This window comes from Terrapene carolina, unplaced genomic scaffold, assembly GCF_002925995.2.
Source record: "Terrapene carolina triunguis isolate 2854851 unplaced genomic scaffold, T_m_triunguis-2.0 Scaffold96, whole genome shotgun sequence".
Classification (NCBI taxonomy): domain Eukaryota; kingdom Metazoa; phylum Chordata; order Testudines; family Emydidae; genus Terrapene; species Terrapene triunguis.
Window position 1 is genome coordinate 31,442,009 of NW_020664447.1, and position 19,043 is coordinate 31,461,051.

Genomic DNA, 19,043 nt, shown 5'->3' on the forward strand with positions numbered 1-19,043 from the left:
TGCATTTTTCAGGTTCCTAGTGACTTTTAGGATTCTACAGCCTCCTATACTGTGATCCCTACTCACTTTTGTTTCATAGTCTGAGAATGCTTCTAACATTTCCAGGGAAATAAGAAGCCCATGGAGACATGAAATGTTGATAAAGTCCAGGAGCATATTCTGCACTATACCCAGTTACCATACTTGAGTTGATACTGTGTAAATGCAAGTGAGACTAGTTTGTGAAGCAGCCATCCGTCATGCAAACACCAAGACTTCATTATATCAAATTTTATTAAATATATACATGTTATTACTATTTAAACAGAACAGGTATCTTTCCAAGATCTGCAAACTTCTCTCTAGCTGTTGAGAGCTGCGGCAGAGCCTGTATTAATGCTAGTTTAAAAGCTGTAAGCTAATGCAGTGTCACTGAAGATGACACAGCACTGCCTTTGAAGGGCAAAACTTCATCAACTGTATCCATTAATTACAACACAATCAAACAAATATTTTCTGACAATAATATATTTATACACTTTTAAAATTTCCCAACTCTGTCCAGCTTGTTGGATGGAAGCAGAATTCTCTTATCTGTAGGATTCTCAAGTGCTGAAGAAGGGAATTCGTACCAGAAACATCGGACGTTAAAAGCCCTGACAAGGTAGAGAAGTGGGCACGTGAAGCAAAGAGAAAGATGCGTCCGTCTCCTCTGCTAATATCCAGCCAGGAGGTCTTCATTTTTTGGTTTGCTCAGGGTCCCAAGGCCTGTGCTCAGTGAGGATAATGCTTCCTATCAGTGCTTCCCCTTCCCATTACCTCTCCACTAAACTGGTAGGTCAGCTTCTTCTTGACCTTCTTGACTTCCCCCGTCTTGCCGTAGTTTCTCAGTGCTCGTGCCATCTTCTGGTAGGTCATTTTCTTGCGGTTGCCCTTCTGGATGCCCCAGCGGTGTGCCAGTGCTTCTTTGTGTTTGGAGGAGAACTGAAAAGTGCCTTTTTCCTTGTCCACCCACCAGATGCTGTCCTTCATCTCTCCACTTCGAAGAAGGTCCAGAAGGAACTGATACAGACGGATTTTCTTCTTGCTGCCTGTGTGAGGGTCAGAGAGAGAAGGCAGTGGTGAAACAGCTTCATGGCTTCAAGTGTGTAGCATGGAATGGGGAAACTTGCACAGTTCATACTGTTGTTTTTGCTAACATGCTATTTGAAGAAATTCTTCAATGTACAGCAGTTATAGAGATAGATGATGCCGGGATGTAGTGTGGCCTAGTGCACTGAGCACAGGTATACGAGCTAGTAACTCCTGAGATCTAGCCCCTGCCCTGACACTGGTTTGTTCTGTGGTTTTGGGTAACTCAAGTGAGTTAGTGTCTGATTTTTTTTCAGAGGTGTTGAAGTTCCTATCAACTTCAAGTGAAGCTGTAAGTGCTCAGCACTTCTGAAAACCAGACCCTTAAGCTCACTGCCTCAGTTTTCCCATCTATAAAATGGGGATAATATCTACTTTCCAGAGTTGTTGTGAGGATTAAAACCAGGGCACTACTTTCAACGTATAAAGCTCTATATTAATGTTAGGTATTTATTACAGCAATAAGAAGTTAGAATAGGTAGGGCCAGGGGCCTAGGGCCCTGATCCAAAGTTCACTAAAGTCAGTGGAAAGACTCCCATTAATTTCAGTGAGGTTAGGATCAAGCCCTGTGAGAGGTGTGAAGGGCTGGTGGTAGCAATCAAGTGTGGGTAACTAGCCAACACATTCTGTTTATAGACTGCATATAAGGGATGGGTTCTAAGTGCTTTTTAGAAAGGGATGGGGAGTCAGAGGGGTGGAGGCAGGTCAACTGTTCCAGAAAGCAGAGGCAGCAGATCAACTTCTGGCAGAGGAAAAGACCAAGGGGTGACTGAAATGAGGCCAGAATCAGCAGACCAGAAAAGATAGGTATACAAGGAGAGATAAGATCAGAGAGAGAGAGATGGGGATGTAGCCATGAAGATTTCAGAAGATAAGAAAGTGGGTGAGGAGCCAGAGGAAACTGAAGCTTCTAGGGGTTGGGTGAAGGGGCAAACACAGTTAATTCTTTCATACCATCTGTCAACATCATACCAACACAGTCTGCACACTTGTGGCTCAATGCAGCCTCTCTGGGTTTACTGACCTGGCTCTCCATGTATAATTCCAGGACGTGGGTCAACACCATCAGTCTCCCCATCTGATACCTCCAAAGGGGGGCTCTGCCTCTCCATATCCTCCTCATCAGAGCTGGGCTGATGTGGAGAGGAATACTGTACGCACATCCGAGGCAAATAGGAGACCTGTAGAAGAGGGGAAGAATGGTGTGGGGAGGAGAAAGTGACAGAGCAGGGGGCAAAAAAGGAAAAGGGTAGGTGTGAGGGGAGATTAACAGAAAGGGAGGGAGAGAGTGATAGGTGCATGAGATTATTTAAGATCATAAGTAGAGATTTAATTGCTGTCACTTAAATACTGTGTGGTTTAAACCTATTCAGAGGAGCAATCAAGTTGAACAAAAACTGTCCTTAGCAGTCTTGGGCCATTTAAGAGGGGGAGGATGAAGCAGTGGAAGACAGAAGTGAGTTCTAGTTTAGGCCCTGCACAATCACAGCACCTCTTTGTGCCTCGGTTTCCTCACCTGTACAAGGGAGATAATTTTCTCTAATCAGGTATACATGCCCATCACTGTGGTATCTTCCTGCCTGCTAGGGGTGTGGTGGTGGATGTATTGCTTGTAAAAGAGATTCTTAGAGGGATGTGGCAATAGTCATGCAAAGTGTCTATTTTTCTGACAGGATGAGACTCCACCACTTTTCTAATGTGGAGACAGTATATTCATTTAACAGATGTCTTTGGGTGACAGATTATTCCTGTGGGTGGGATTTGCTGGGATGAGCTTTCTCCAGATAGACCTTCTGGGGAGGATTCACAACAATCACCTTTAAATGTGGGGGAAAAACCCCATGGTGCCTGTGATATAGTGGGGAAATACAGAAGCAGCACATTCCTTGGTGATTTCCTGGTCCTTGTTAACTTTCCCCAGTCCAGGGCCACCCTCTTATAGGATCTTTTTCTAAGTAAGACTTTCTGGGGCAGCCCCTTTAAATTTGGCAATTCTAAATACTTGTAGCCACAAAGTAGCCATTTTAAAACTGGCTGCTGTTTACTGTATCTTCCTCTTGTCTATCTGGTATATATCCATTACTCTTTTGCCTTTCTTATTGCTGAAGAGATTGGGCACTGTGAGAAGGTTCTAACATTGCAGGAGCATATCCCACCTGGACTGGGGACAGCTCTCTCTGCTCCTCACCTGCTTTGAGGAGGGAGGATACTCAACACTAAGGTGGGGGATGTACCATACTGGGTCAGATTTTGCACCACTTAGGTGATGTTAAATGGCTGGAATCAGACCCTAACTGGCCATCTGAGAATTCCTCAATGTAGACCTCTCACCTGGTGTAGAGCTGGTGTAGCCAGTTCCTATGCTAAATGCCTGGTGTTAGAGGTATGTCAATGACAGGGTGGAGTGTACTTCTGCTCTGCCAATACTTAACTGACATGTGATCCCTTGGCATGAGCTAGTGCAGACCTTTACATCAGGGCTGGAGCAGATGGATCTTGGGAATGCGAGAGCTGCTCTTTGATTGCCACCCCCACCCCTTGTGCCAAACAGAGCTCTGTGCAGGAGAAAATATGGGCACTGTCTCCTCACGCTTTTGTGATAGTGAGACCATGAGGTATATTTCATCCTCCTGTGAATCGCATGGAAGTCAGGCAGGCAAGGTACAGAGACCATGCAAGAGGTTAACAATAAGGAAACCTCTCCTCTGCCACCAATGGAGGGACATGGCTGTGTGGGTCCAAATAGTGCAGGAGGTAGAGGAGTAAGGAGGTCACTTCTTCCACTCCCCCCAAAACACCACATCTAATATGATGCTGGTGAAATGTGCTAAACTGATAACCCAGGAGACTGAAGGACTCTTGAACTACCCTCCCTTCCCTCCAGCACTGTGTGGGAGAAAGGTGTATGACTCCCTCAGCGCAGGGTTAGGTGATAGGTGGGGGGGGAGTGCATGGTCTGTTTGTGACTCACAGTGCCCAGTCTGGGGTCAAACACTGAATGACTGGTACTTTTCTGATGAGTCTCAAACCATCCTGAAATGTCCCAATAAGGAGTGTGCAAGTGGATTGGTTGAAGAGTGCAGTGGCTGGCGGTTAGTGAGTTGGCAGATTGGCTGGAGGCGAGCATGGCAGGAAGGGCCGTGATTGGGTAAGAGTGTGTGTAAGTTTCCTGTCAGATGCCCCAGAGTGAAACTCCAAACCTCACCACAGAGTCACCTTAAGTGTTTTACAGTTGAACAAACTGCAACTTCAGGGATGAGAAGGAAGGGAGGGGTGGGGGTGGGAAATAAGTAGATGGGAGAGAAATGGGGAATGGTACCCCTGGAGGGAGAAGGGAGAGGTGGTGAGTGTGGTACCAAAATGGGGAAAGAGGACAAAGCTAAACAATGCCCCTGGAGGTGGGGGAAAAGAGCATGGAATGGTGCTGTGGGAGAGGAAGGATGAATGATGCCTCGAGAAAGGGGAAGGGATAAGATGTGGATAGTGCCTCAGGAGGCAGAATGAGTTTCTCCCATACTATATATACTTTCCATATCTGCTATATTTTTGGTAACACATATTGTACCGCTGTGTGAAATTCAGAATATGTGATATGTACGATATCCTGAAAATATTACACAATGAGTCACTTTTCCTGTTGGGGTGCTTGCAGAGGCAGATGATTAATGCAATCGTGGAGAGGGGAGGTCTTAGAAACTGCTGGCTACTTTCCACAATCTGCTACTACCTAAGTATTCCTGCTCTTTATTTGTTTTTCCTCTGTCCACTCTTCTTCTTTCCTTCTTCTTCCACACAGCCTTTCCTTTTCATTACAGTGTTGTCTGCTGAGAGCTGTTATGGGCAAGCTAAGTAAACTTTCTTAAGAAGACCTGTCCAAGGACAATCTGGAACTCAGATTTGGTCTAACAAAATAATGGGACTGTTCCAATTTTTTTTGGTAGCTAACTTCTTGTATGTCCCTCCCTCAATAACAAACTACTGCTTTGATCTCACATGACTCATGTGACTAGCACATTCAGCATGAGGATGAAAGTTGGCCTCCTGCTTCTGTTTCCTTGAAAATGCCTTGTAACAGTAGTTGTATGATGACCGCCATCTGCGCCAACACTTAGGGGGATTAAACCACAGCGCTCAGCACTAAATGCATGAGCTGCTATAGCTTGAGCTAAAGTGTGACGCAGTAGGGAGCGGGGGGGATTGACCTGGGATTGTCGTCTAGTTTTACTGGGACAGTCCGCATTGGGGATGGGATAGCAGGGGATGATTTTACTTGAGAGTTATCTGAGCTTGTAACCTGAGCCAGGAGAGGGGTGGTGCCAGGTGACACCTTTGCCCGGGGAAACTGGACAAAGGGAGGGGAGGAGCTGGGGGAAGGGGGAGAGAGATGGCTAGAGGGGGTTTGGTTTTCAGTTTTGGGCTGGATGGTGAAATGCAGGGAACCCCAAAGCTGGGGTCTAAGCTCCCTAACCCCCCCCAGAAGGACTTGACTGAGGGGTCCTGGTTATACCTACATGCTCTGCTTGGGACTGTGTTCCTGTCATCTAATAAACCTTCTGTTTTACTGGCTGGCTGAGAGTCACGGTGAATCGCAGGAAGAGGGGTGCAGGGCCCTGACTTCCCCCCACTCTGTGACATAAAGCTCCCTAACTGGGAATTGTAACACTCATAGCCTCTTCACAGAAGGAGCTCTGTAAACCACATTCACCAGTAGGTTACAGCTGCATTCCAGATTACTCTTTGAGGAGAACATAGAAATGTAACGCTGGAAGGGACCTTGAGAAGTCATCAAGTCCATCTCCTTGTGCTGAGGCAGGACCAAGTAAACCTAGACCATCCCTGACAGGTGTTTGTCCAACTAGTTCTTAAAAACCTCCAGTGATGGGGATTCCACAACCTCCCTTGGGCAGTCTATTCCAGAACTTAACTACCTTGGTACTTAGAAATTTTTTTCCGAATATGTAACCTAAATCTCCCTTGCTGTAGATTAAGCCCATTACTTCTTGTTCTACCATCAGTGGACATGTTGACCACCATCCTCTTTATAACAGTCCTTAACATATCAGGAAGACAGGTCCCAGCTCAGTCTGTTTTTCTCAAGACTAAACATGCCCAGTGGTTATTGTTGTTTTTTAACCTCCCCTTATATGTCAGGCTTTCTAAACCTTTTATCATTTTTGTTGGTCACCTCTGGACTCTCCAATTTATCCATAGCTTTCCTAAAGTGTGGATCCCAGAACTAGACACAGTTCTCCAGCTGAGGCTTTACCAGTGCCGAGTACAGCAGGACAGTTACCTCCCCTGTCTTACATATGACACTCATTATTATACCCCAGAATTATATTAGCCTTTTTCACAACTGCATCGCCTTGCTGACTCACATTCAATTTGTGATCTACCATAACCCCCAGACTCTTTTCAGCAGTACTAAATAAATATGGAGATATACCTATCTCATAGAACTGGAAGGGACCTTGAAAAGTCATCAAGTCCATTTCCCTGCCTTCACTAGCAGGACCAAGTACTATCCCTGACAGTTTCCTTCCCCCCCGCTCCCTAAAAGGCCCCCTCAAGGCTCAAACTCACACCCCTGGGTTTGGCAGCCCAATCCCCAACCCCCGGAGTTACCCCCCCCCCCCCCCCCAATTACTACCGCCTCACCAATTATTGCCCATCTTGTGCATTTGATTTTTTTTCCTTCCTAAGTGTAGTACTTTGCATTTGTCTTTACTGAATTTCATCTTGTTGATTTCATACCAATTCTCTAAACTATCAAGGTCGTTTTGAAATTTAATCCTTGCCTCTAAAGTGTCTGCAACCCCTCCCAGCTTGATGTCTGAAGATTTTATAAGTATGCTCTCTACTCCAGTATCCAAGTCATTAATGAAATTATTGAATAGTGCCAGTCCTAAGCCTGACCCCTTCAAGACCGCACTAGATATGTGCTCCCAGTTTGACAGCGAACCATTAATAACTACTCTTTGAGTTCAGTTTTTCAACCAGTTCTGCATCCACTTTATAATAATTTCACCTAGACCACATTCCCGTAGTTTGCTTATGTGAATGTCATGTGGGGCTGTGTTAAAAGCCTTGCTAAAATGAAGATATCACATCTATTGCTTCCTTCCTATCCACTAAGCCAGTAACCCTGTTAAAGAAAGCAATTAGGTTGATTTGGCATGATTCGTTCTTAACATCCATGCTGGCTATTCCTTATAACCCTATTATCCTCTAAGGGCTAGTCTACACTTACCGGGTAGTTCGACGGCTGGCAATCGAAGTTCCGGGTTCGATTTATCGCGTCTGGTCTGGACGCAATAAATCAAACCAGGAAGTGCTCGCCGTCGACTGCGGTACTCCAGCTCAACGAGAGGAGTACCGCGGAGTCGACGGGGAGCCTGCCTGCCGCGTGTGGACCGCGTCTGAACCGCGGTAAGTTCGAAGTAAGGTATGTCGAATTCAGCTACGTTATTCACGTAGCTGAATTTGCGTACCTTACTTCGACTTGGGGGGTAAGTGTAGACCAAGTCTGAGTCAGGTGCTCTCAAACTTCGTAGCACCGCAACCCCCTTCTCAGAACAAAAATTACTACATGACCCCAGTAGGGGGGACTGAATCCTGAGCCTGCCCAAGCCCCGCTGCCCCGGGGGAAGCCCAAGCCCCACTACCCTGGGGGAAGGGGTTAAAGCCGAAGTCCCTGGGCTTCAGCCCAGGTAGGGGGCCTGTAACCTGAGCTCCGCCGCCCAAGGCTGAAGCCCTCTGGCCTCGACTTCAGCTCTGTGTGATGGGGCTCAGACTTTGGCAAATCTAACCCAGCCCTGGCTACCACATTAAAATGGGGTCCCAACCCACTTTGGGGTCCCTGCCCACACAGTTTGAGAACCGCTACTCTAAGTGCTTACATATTGATTGTTTGTTAATTTTTTCCAATATCTTTCTGGATATCGAAGTTAGGCTGCCTGGTCTATAATTCTCTGGGTTTTCTTTGTTCCCCTTTTTAAAGATAGGTACTGTGTTTACCCTTCTCAGGTCTTCTTGGACCTCACACATCCTCCATGAGTTCTCAAAGATAATTGCAAAGGGTTCTGAGATTGCTTCAGCTAGTTCCCTAAGTACCATAGGATGATTTTCATCAGGCCCTATCATCCTTAATAGATCTAATTTGTCTATTCTGTAACCCGTTCTTTCCCTGTTTTGGCTTCCATGGACGGAATTAGCCCTATCACCTCTGTACTGAAATGCCAGACAAGGCGCGGATAGGTGAGTGGAACAAAGCAGCGGGATGGGCAAAATCTCCTTCTCTGCCGCCATTCTGTGATGTTTACAAGGAAACAAAGTGGGGTCAATGCTCATTCTCAGCCTTCAGATGGACATAATGGTCAGTCACTGCATTTCAGCAGCTTGTCTAAATGCTGGAACTGGAACGGCTTGAAGCTCCTCGCAGAGTGGTGTCCCACACATTCTTTTTCCCTGTCTTTTTGTCAGTACCTGATTCTGTTTGTTTGCATCTGCACCCTATAGTCTACATTTCACATACTATTGTTGTGTTTGCTGTGTGGTAGATTTTGAGGCTTTGCAGTGGATGAGTTTCCTGTTGGAAGAAAAATTAGCCACATAGACGCAGGGTATTTTCTCCTAGGCTGTTTAATTAAAACAATATACATACACAAGTCCTATTTACTCTGAGCATTAATGGCATAAATAGCTAAGGGGCTTCCATCAGTTATGTAATGCATTAGGAAGTGGGTGGGTCCTTAATTTTAAATGTTTGTTAAAGTGTTACAAGGGATGGGTGAGTGTTGAAAATCACCAGAACATGTTTCATAATTTATGGTCAGCCCTACATGCAATTCCATCTGCAAAACCTCAGCTAAGACACCATTGTGTCCATGTCTGTAGAACTGCCTTGGAGCCAGGGCTTCCAGGATCTGTGGCTTTCAGAACAGCCTGCCAGGTAGACTGCATTCAAGTCAGGGACCTCAGGGTTTGCAGCTCTAGGGCAACCTGGCAAGTATACTACCCCAGAGCTGGGGCTCCATTCTCATTTGTGGAGAAATTTGAAATATTTGATTTATGTTGATGTTCCAAATTGGAACGAAGCCAAATATCAAAATCCTCTACGAAACAGAATGACCCTTTCTCTACACAGCTCTAAAAAATCACACTTCCTTTAGCAGTGAAAAGACAGCCTGTGAGCCGCCATCCAGACAAATGTGCTTAACCAACACTTCTCCTTAGTGTGGTTGCTGTAGCCAGCCCTTCTGTGGGACTCTAGGCTAGGCTTTCTGTTTAACCCTTTCCTTAGGGAGTTTTATGTCAAGATCCATAACTTGTACCCTGCATTTCACTAACACCTTTGGCAAAACACTGCTCAGTCTCTGATGCCTCTTGTTCCATGCTCTTTACTGTCATCCTATATTCTGTGCAAAAGGTGACAACCATACCTGGTGGTTGAGGCCAATATGTGTGGTTGGGATCCCCGAGTCTAGGACATGCATCTGCTCAAACTCCATGTGCCGATAGAGCTGTTGCAGCTGAGGAGGCTGTACGCTCTGGAGTTCTGTAAACTGGTTGTCCCCGAAGCTCTCAAACTCACTGTGCATGTGGTGTGGGTGATACTCCCAGTAATGGTCTAAAAGAAATGGAACAATTCTCTGTTAATATAGAGGTAAGAAACATGCAGCATTCATCAAACCTTTTCACTCCCTGTTCCCCCTCTCCCCATGTAGTGACCAGACCCCTAAATAACACTCTACATAGATCATCCTGCCTGTGAACAACATCTCCTCATCTCCAAGATGGCCTTGATGGGGGCCAATCATCCTATGGCAACTTTCAGTAGAATGATACCATCAGACAGACACCTAATAGGTTTCAAAGGGAATATATTATATGTTGCAGAAATGGTAAATGCTGACCCTTTGCTCTGTGGACAAAAGGTAAAGTTGTTTCTTTTAGGGCCAAGTAAAATTTTTTTAATTTCACCCAGGGGCTGGTATGTTCCAATAATTTTTCTTGCCTCTCAATGTCATCACAGTCTTCCTCATTGTGGGGTGAGGAGGAGAGAGAAAAAAAAATTACAGATTGCTCCCCACAAATAATCTTTTCCATTTTCCACTTGGCCCCATCACATCTATATGTTGCAGAAAGAACATGGTGTACTGCTAGAGTCGGCATGGAACCATGCCTCACTATACCACACACACACAGAGGCATATACAGAATCTTACAAGATGAGATGGGGAAGAGGAGCTATTGGTGAGTCCTGTTTACTTTGTTGTACAGTGGGCCTAAATTCTGAGGCAAGCCCCCCTCATTTCTGTAGCATGGCAGTGCTAAATTCTGTGGCACACTAGAAATTTCTGTGACAGATTCAGATACATTCAAAAAGGGGTTGTTTTTTTTTTTTAATTAAAAAGATTAAGGCAACCAGTACACTATTTCTTGCATTATTTATCTTGAACTTAAAGTCAACACAGGTCTCAATTTTGGATTATTGTTCAGTTTATGCTGCCCCAAATTTTCAGTGTGCTGCAGAATTTTGTATTGGTGATGCAGAATTTAGAATCTGCCAAGGGACAGCTGGAGGCTTTGCAAGCTCCATTTCACTCACAGTCAATAATTATAAGCACAAATTTGGGTGTACTCAGGTTTTAAAATCTAGCACTAACTCTCTGAATTGATGGGGTTTCCACCATGTCCCTTGACAGTTTTCCACCATCTAATATGTCTAATTGTCAAAAAGCCCTTCCTGATATTCACCCTGAATTTTCCCTTTCTTACTTATACCCCGTTACTCCTTGTTCTAGCCCCTTGTACTATTTAAAATCATTTGTCTCACTCTTCGCATATTTGCAGACTGCCATTATGTGCCCTTTCAACATACTTTTAATTGTCACTTAGCCTAGCTGTATATACTTAGCTCTCTTAATCTTTCTGTATAAATCAGTATTTCCAGCCCCCTAATCATGCTTTTGCTCTTCTCAGAATTCCCTCCCATTTGTCAACATCTTTCTGATATGTGGTGGATAGAACTGTTCCAAGTGTAGTTGCATTAAAGTCAGAATGAGAGGGACAACTGGTCCTTGTTCTGTGATGTGATGTCATTGTACGTGACTGTATCTAGGTACTTATGTCATCCATCAGCAAAGTGTCTGAGCACTCTCCAAGTATCAAAAGCAGAAATAAGAATAATAGTCTCACTTTTCCTTCAGACTGAGAAGGGAGAGAAGCTTAATCAGTTTATAGGGTTTTGGGAACGGGGGTTGTTTAGAATTGTCGCTTGTTCGTGTGTATGTGAGTAAACATGTCTGTTTCTGGGTGTAGCTGCATGAAGAACTTACTGAGATAAAGCTAAATGGAAAAGATGAGTTTTGTATTTAGTTCTGAATGTGGTGAGGTCTGTGCTCATTCTTTTCTTTCAGGAGTGAGTTCCTTAGTCTAGCCCCAGCTCCTGTGAAAGTTGTCTCCTACTGTCATGAGCTTCTCCCATGGTTTGATGGTTTCATTGTTCTAGTCTAACATAGCTGTCACAGGAGATCGTGGTCACAGTGGGAGAGGCAGTCTCTCTAGTAGCTAGGGTCAATCCCATGGACAGCTTTCAAAATCAGAAAACTAACTTTGAATTGGATTCTGCATTCACTGGGGAGCCAGTGCAGAGATTAGAACCCCAGGATGATGTGTTCACTCCAACATGTGCTGCTATGGCAGAGGAGAAGGGGGGGGGGGGGTGGGGGTATGACTACATTGCAATCAGAGTGTGATTGCAGCTCAAGTAGATGTACCCGAGCTAGCTCGGGTATGGGAGCAGTGAAGCCTCGGCAGCACACGCTTCAGCACAAGCTGTACAAGCCCACCTGGAACCCTGTGTAATTTCTCAAGGGGCAAGCATGCGCTGCCGCAGCTTCGGTGCTCCAGGACCCAAGCTAGCTAGATTAAAGCTAGCTCAGGTATGTCTACTTCAGCTGCACTCACACCCTGTGATTGCAATGTAAACATACCCTTTGTCTCCTTTGTGACAGTGGCAAAGGTCTGTAGAAATTATTTCTCTGGGTCTGTTTGTATCAAATGATTTTTGGCCACCCATACTTGTTTTCTTCCTTTCTACTTTTTCTATCACAGGTCATTCATGTCAATATGTGAGGGAGGGGATGCTTGGGAGTCTATAGCAGTAGTCAAGGAGTAGTTGTATTGCCTCACTAATTCTACTCCTTGGGCTCTTCGTTTTTCTGTAAGCAAGGTCTGGAATTTGGCAAGTTCCAACAGTTTACACATTTTCAGAGGGGAAACATGGGTGGTTGTTTCTTGCCTTGCAATGTGAGAGAGTTTTATTTATACCTGGAAGAGGAAGTGGTCTGAGTAGGATATTAGGATGGTTCTTGCCATTTTTTTAATGTTAAAATCTAACATCAGAATCCAGTCCAGGGTATGACGGGCTGTGTGAGAGTGTGGGTCCATAGGTTACCTAAGGTGGAATGTTCCAATAGGAGGATTTGGGCTATCATATCAGAGGATTATTTGTCTAGTTAGGAGATTGAGCCTTTTGTTTTCACATGCAGACTTAGTCACAATGATCCATTCACCAGTTTCACCAGTCTAGATTGTCACAACACATTCTACTTAGGATTGATCACGGATGTTCCAATTGATCCAACAGGCAGCAGTCCACCTTTTGGGTGACTAACTGATGAGAGCATAGTATAACCGTGCTCTGCGCTGGCTCCTCAGCCTGTTCTGGATCTGCTTGAGGGGTCTAGTGTTAATCTTTAAAAAACCCTCAGTAGGCTGGGGCTGACTTTTTTTCAAAGACCACCTCTCTGCAACCCAATGTAATAACTAAGATTAGCAAGGATGCCGTAACTGACCCCAGGATGAAACTCTGGGTGTCCTCAGTGTCAAGTCCTCATCTGTGGAACTTCCCACCATCAGTAACCATGGCTACCAAAGAGGTAACGAGTTATGCTTCATACATGTGCAGCCTTTGTAATCTTCATTCCTAAATAGGAACATTGTGCGTGCTTCCCAGCAGGCTTCCTTGAATCCTTCTGTAGCCATTTTTCATAACAATTGTTTCTTCTATATTTCAGGATGTCTCTTCATTTGTTGGAACTCCTGTCAAAGCCTCTGCTACCTCTAGAACTTCCTTGTTAAGGCTCTTCTTGACAGCTAGATTAACTTTTAGAATGCTATTAATTCCCACCCCTGCTAATCACTGTCACCTGGCCTATTCAACAATGAATTCCATTTTTATTTGAATTGTGTAACAAGTGGTGCCATCGTCTCCATCAGGGCATCAAAGTCTATGACTGGAGCTGGCTCCTACAGCTTGAAGAGAAAAGAGCCCTTAGGAAGCAAGCAGCTCCCAACCAAGATATGTAAATTTGCAATAACTGCCAAAGATCATGCAAATCTCGGATTGGACTATTCAGTCACATGAGACATTGCAAATCGTCTATCTACATCATAGGCTGCAATTCCCACTGTCTCCTCAGAGACGAAAGGATGCCAACAACACAACACATGTTACTGAAGTACTATAAGAAAGTAGCTGCAATTCAGATATGATGATAATTATGCACCATCTTGGGAGTTACCACACTGACCACATGCCACAGATAGGTAACAAACCTGCAGCATGTCATAAATTACCGTAACACAATACTGTACCCACATGCATAATACTGCTCCCATGTATGCAACAACCCTTGTGAAGGGAGGACAGTCCCTATTTCTTTTTAGTGAATTATTTATCAATCAATTCTGCTCTTCAGCAAAACTTTCTTAATCCAATATATTTTGGTGATGTTGAAAGATAAATCCCCATGTCTGTCTCCAAGTATCCCTACCGTCAGAGCATTCAGGTATGCTGCACCACATTAGGTGTCAGCACTGCGCACCAGAAGATGGGAAATTATAAATATCCACTTCTCCAGATATTACTATTATCAATTTGAGTTGGAGCTTTTTCTTTTATAAGTTCTTTGTAGGTTTGAAGTTGGTAATGAGGTATAGTTGTTCCTTACTGTTCAGAAAGATACAAAGGTGGAGAGAGGGGAGAAGAAAGGGGAGAAACACTCAGGAAATGAAAGTGTCTACTTTGTGGCTCAAGGACAGCGTCAGTAAAAGCCAAGCTGTATCTGCACTCTGGAGTCATTCTGAAAAATGTCATGTGAAGTGAAAGAGGATGTGAGAAAATTCTCTGTTGTAGAGACATGGAGACCATGTTTGTTTTGGTCTTTTATGTAGTGAAAGGTTAAAGGAAGGACAGTGATGAGCCTTGAACTCATTGTCTTTACACACATAGAGGATGTTGGCCTGCTGGGATGCAATAATTGCTCTACAGTAGAGCTGTCAATTAATTGCAGTTAACTCACACGATTAACACACAAAATTAATTGTGATTAATCGCACTTATACCAATAGAATACCAGTTGAAATTTATTAAATATTTTTGGATGTTTTTCTACATTTTCAATATTGATTTCAATTACAACACAGAATACAAAGTGCACAGTGCTCACTTTATATTATTATTTTTTTACAAATATATGCACTGTAAAAATGATTTAAAAATAGTATTTTTCAATTCACCTCATACATGTACTGTAGTGCAATCTCTTTATTGTAAAAGTGTAACTTACTAATGCAGATTTTTTTTTGGTTACATAACTGCACTTGAAAACAAAACAGTGTAAAACTCCAGAGCCTACAAGTCCACTCAGTCCTACTTCTTATTCTGTCAATCGCTAAGACAAACAAGTTAGTTTACATTGACGGGAGATACTGCTGCCTGCTTCTTTTTTACGTCACCTGAAAGTGGAAACAGGTGTTCCCATGGCACTTTTTGTAGCTGGCATCATAGGCACCAACTTTCCCCGGCGCCGGTGGGTGCTCACGCCCCCCAGCCCCGCCCCGACTCCACCATTTCTCTGCCCCGCCCCCATTCCAATCCCTTCCCCAAAGTCCCCGCCCCAATTCTGCCCCCTCCCTGCCCCTATTGGACCCCTTCCCCAAATCCCTGCCTTGGCCCCGCCTCTTCCCCCGAGCGCGCCGCATTCCCCCTCCTCCCCCCCAGCCACGCGAAACAGCTGTTTCACGGCGCAAGTGTTGGGAGGGAGGGGGAAAAAGAGAGCACATGGTAGGCTCAGGGGAGGAGGCGGAGCGGAGGCGGAGGTGAGCTGGTGGGGGGGCGGGGAGCTGCCGGTGGGTGCTGAGCACCCACCAATTTTTCCCCGTGGGTGCTCCAGCCCTGGAGCACCCACGGAGTCGGCGCCTATGGCTGGCGTTGCAAGGTATTTACATGCCAGATATGCTAAACATTTGTATGCCCCTTCATGCTTCAGCCACCATTCCAGAGGACATGCTTCCATGCTGATGATGCTTGTTAAAAAAATAATGCGTCAATTAAATGTGTGACTGTACTCCTTGGAGGGAGAACTGTATGTCTCCTGCTCTGTTTTACCCGCATTCTGCATATATTTCAAGTTATAGCAGGCTCGGATGATGACCGAGCATATGTCGGTTTTAAGAACACTTTCACAGCAGCTTTGACAAAACGCAAAGAAGGTTTCTAAAAATAGCTACAGCACTTGACTCAGGGTTTAAGAATCTGAAGTGCCGTCCAAAATCTGAGAGGGACGAAGTGTGGAGCATGCTTTTAGAAGTCTTAAAAGAGCAACACACTGATGCAGAAACTAGAGAACCCAAACCACCAAAAAAGAAAATTAACCTTCTGCTGGTGGCATCTGACTCAGATGATGAAAATGAACATGCGTCAGTCCGCACTGCTTTGGATCATTATCAAGCAGAACCCACCATCAGCATGGAAGCTTGTCCTCTGGAATGGTGGTTGAAGCATGAAGGGACATACGAATCTTTACCGCATCTGGAACATAAATATCTTCCAATGCCAGCTACAACAGTGCCATGCGATCGTCTGTTCTTATTCTCAAGTGACATTGTAAATAAGAAGCAGGCAGCATTATCTTCTGCAAATTGTAATCAACCTTGTTTGTCTGCGAGATTGGCTGACCAAGATGTAGGACAGAGTGGACTTGTAGGCTCTAAAATTTTACATTATTTTATTTTTGAATGCAGTTTTTTTGTACATAATTCTTCATTTGTAAGTTCAACTTTCATGATAAAGAGATTGCATTACAGTAATTCTATGAGGTGAATTGAAAAATAAATTTTTTTTACAGTGCAAATATTTGTAATCAAAAATAAAGTGAGCACTGTACACTTTGTATTCCGTTTTATAATTGAAATTAATATGTTTGAAAATGTAGTAAACATGCAAAAATATTTAAAATAAATGGTATTCTATTGTTGTTTAACAATGCAATTAATTGTGATTAATTTGTTTAATCGCTTGACAGCCCTAATCTAAAGGCTTTGATATCCATACCAGATATGATGGCTTTAGTCCAGGATTAGAAAGCATAGCTGAACCTCTCTAGCATCCTTCATCCCAGAGGAGTTGATGTTCTCTTGCCTTTGCTCGGTGAATACTAGCTAGACAACTAGGAGGATGGAAATTGGGCTATAGAAAAGTATCTGTTAATGAAGCGGGATCACTATGTTTTACCTCTATCAAAAACCAAATGAGCAAAAAAATAAAAATAAAGGAAATGAGGGAAAATACTGAGAGCCTCTGCAAAATGTACTTCTGATTCTCTGCAGAATCATTCCCTTCCCAGAGAAATGCCGCCTTGTCTATAACTATAGATAAGCTCATTACTTCTCACTTTACTAATTAACAAATCTGATCATTTCAGTAATGCCAAGCATTCAAAACTCATGAGTCAGCTCCCCCAAATCATGATATTTTATTTTTATATATTCCCTCATTTCTTTTATTTTTATTTTTTTGCTCATTTGTTTTTGATAGGGGTAAAACACAGTGACCCCTCTTCATTAACAGATGTGTTATGTTTTTATATATATATTAGGGCTCTCAAGCAATTAAAAATATTAATCACGATTAATCGTGCGATTAATCATACTGTTAATAATAGAATACCATTTATTTAAATATTTTTGGATGTTTTCTACATTTTCAAATATATTGATTTAAATTACAACACAGAATAGAAAGTGTACAGTGCTCACTTTATATTTACATTTATTTTTGATTACAAGTATTTGCACTGTAAAAAAACAAAAGAAATAGTATTTTTCAATTCACCTAATACAAATACTGTAATGCAATCTCTTTATCATGAAAGTTGAACTTACAAACGTAGAATTATGTACAAAATAATCCGAATCCAAAAATAAAACAATATAAAATTTTAGCACCTGCAAGTCCACTCAGTCCTACTTCTTGTTCAGCCAATCGCTCAGACAAACAAGTTTGTTTACATTTGCAGGAGATAATGCTGCCTGCATCTTGTTTACAATGTTACCTGAAAGTGAGAACAGGTGATCTGATGGCACTGTTGTAGCCGGTGTTGCAAAATATTTACATGCCAGATGCGCTAAAGATTCATTTGTCCCTTCATGCTTCAACCACCATTCCAGTGGACATGCGTCCATGCTGATGATGGGTTCTTCTCGATAACCATCCAAAGCAGTGCGGACCGAAGCATGCTCGTTTTCATTATCTGAGTCAGATGCCACCAGCAGAAGGTTGATTTTCTTTTTTGGTGGTTCGGGTTCCGTAGTTTCCGCACTGCAGTGTTGCTATTTTAAGACTTCTGAAAGCATGCTCCACACCTCATCCCTCTCAGATTTTGGAAGGCACTTCAGATTCTTAAACCTTGGGTCGAGTGCTTTAGAAATCTTACATTGGTACCTTCTTTGTGTTTTGTCAAATCTGCAGTGAAAGTGTCCTTAAAATGAACAACATGTGCTGGGTCATCATCCGAGACAGCTATAACATGAAATATATGGCAGAATGCAGTTAAAACAGTAGGGGACATAACAATTCTTCCCTAAGGAGTTGAGTCACAAATTTAATTAATGCATTATTTTTTTAACGAGCGTCATCATCATGGAAGCATGTCCTCTGGAATGGTGGCTGAAGCATGAAGGGGCATATGAATGTTTAGCATATCTGGCACGTAAATACCTTGCAGTGCTGGCTACAAAAGTGGCAAATGCCTGTTCTCACTTTCTGGTGACATTGTAAATAAGAAGAGGGCAGCATTATCTCCTGTAAATGCAAACAAACTTGTTTGTCTTAGCGATTGGCTGAACAGGAAGTAGGCCTGAGTGGACTTGTAGGCGCTGAAGTTTTACATTGTTTTGTTTTTGAGTGCAGTTATGTAACAAAAAAAAAATCTACAGTTGTAAATTGCATTTTCACAACAAAGAGATTGCACTACAGTACTTACATGAGGTGAATTGAAAAATATTATTTTTTTGTTTATCATTTTTACAGTGCAAATATTTGTAATAAAAAATAATATGCAATTTGATTTTGATTACAACATAGAATACAATATATGTGAAAATGTAGAAAAATATCCAATTATTTAATAAATGTCAATTGGTATTCTATTGTTTAACAGTGCGATTAAAACTGTGATTAATCACGAATAATTTTTTAATCGCAATTAATTTTTTTGAGTTAATCTCGTGCGTTAACTGATTAATTGACAGACAACAATAATATATATATTGTTCTGGTTTTATTAATTGTCTTCTGGATCTTGAGCTTTTAGGACTCAATCTTGCTTTTCTCTGTAACTATGAGGGCTATAAACTTTTTTAAAAATGGAAGCTGAAATTCTTATGTAATCAAATTATTCCAGGATCTGGTGCTTTAAGAAAAACACAGAACAACATGAAATGGCGATAAAATATGAAATTATGAGCATTGACAACACTTTAATTCTCTCACACAAACTTGGTGGTCTCCCCTCTGCTCAGCAACAATTTAATCACAGAGCTACAATGAAGTCTCCTACATTGAAGTCTCGTATTTAAAAGG

The 19,043-nt window shown here is 43.0% G+C and overlaps 1 protein-coding gene across 1 annotated transcript in view; it reads right to left on the bottom strand.

The window, feature by feature from the left end:
* Window positions 1–255: 255 nt before the first annotated feature.
* The window catches only part of SPI1 (Spi-1 proto-oncogene), a 30,792-nt gene continuing 12,004 nt past the window's right edge, over window positions 256–19,043 (bottom strand). The window contains exons 3-5 of the mRNA XM_024214501.3: window positions 9,553–9,740; window positions 2,136–2,292; window positions 256–1,070 (exon numbers count right to left, since the gene is read on the bottom strand). Of these exons, the coding sequence (XP_024070269.1) occupies window positions 754–1,070; window positions 2,136–2,292; window positions 9,553–9,740 (662 nt within the window). The 3' untranslated portion in view covers window positions 256–753. The remainder of the gene's footprint in view (window positions 1,071–2,135; window positions 2,293–9,552; window positions 9,741–19,043) is intronic.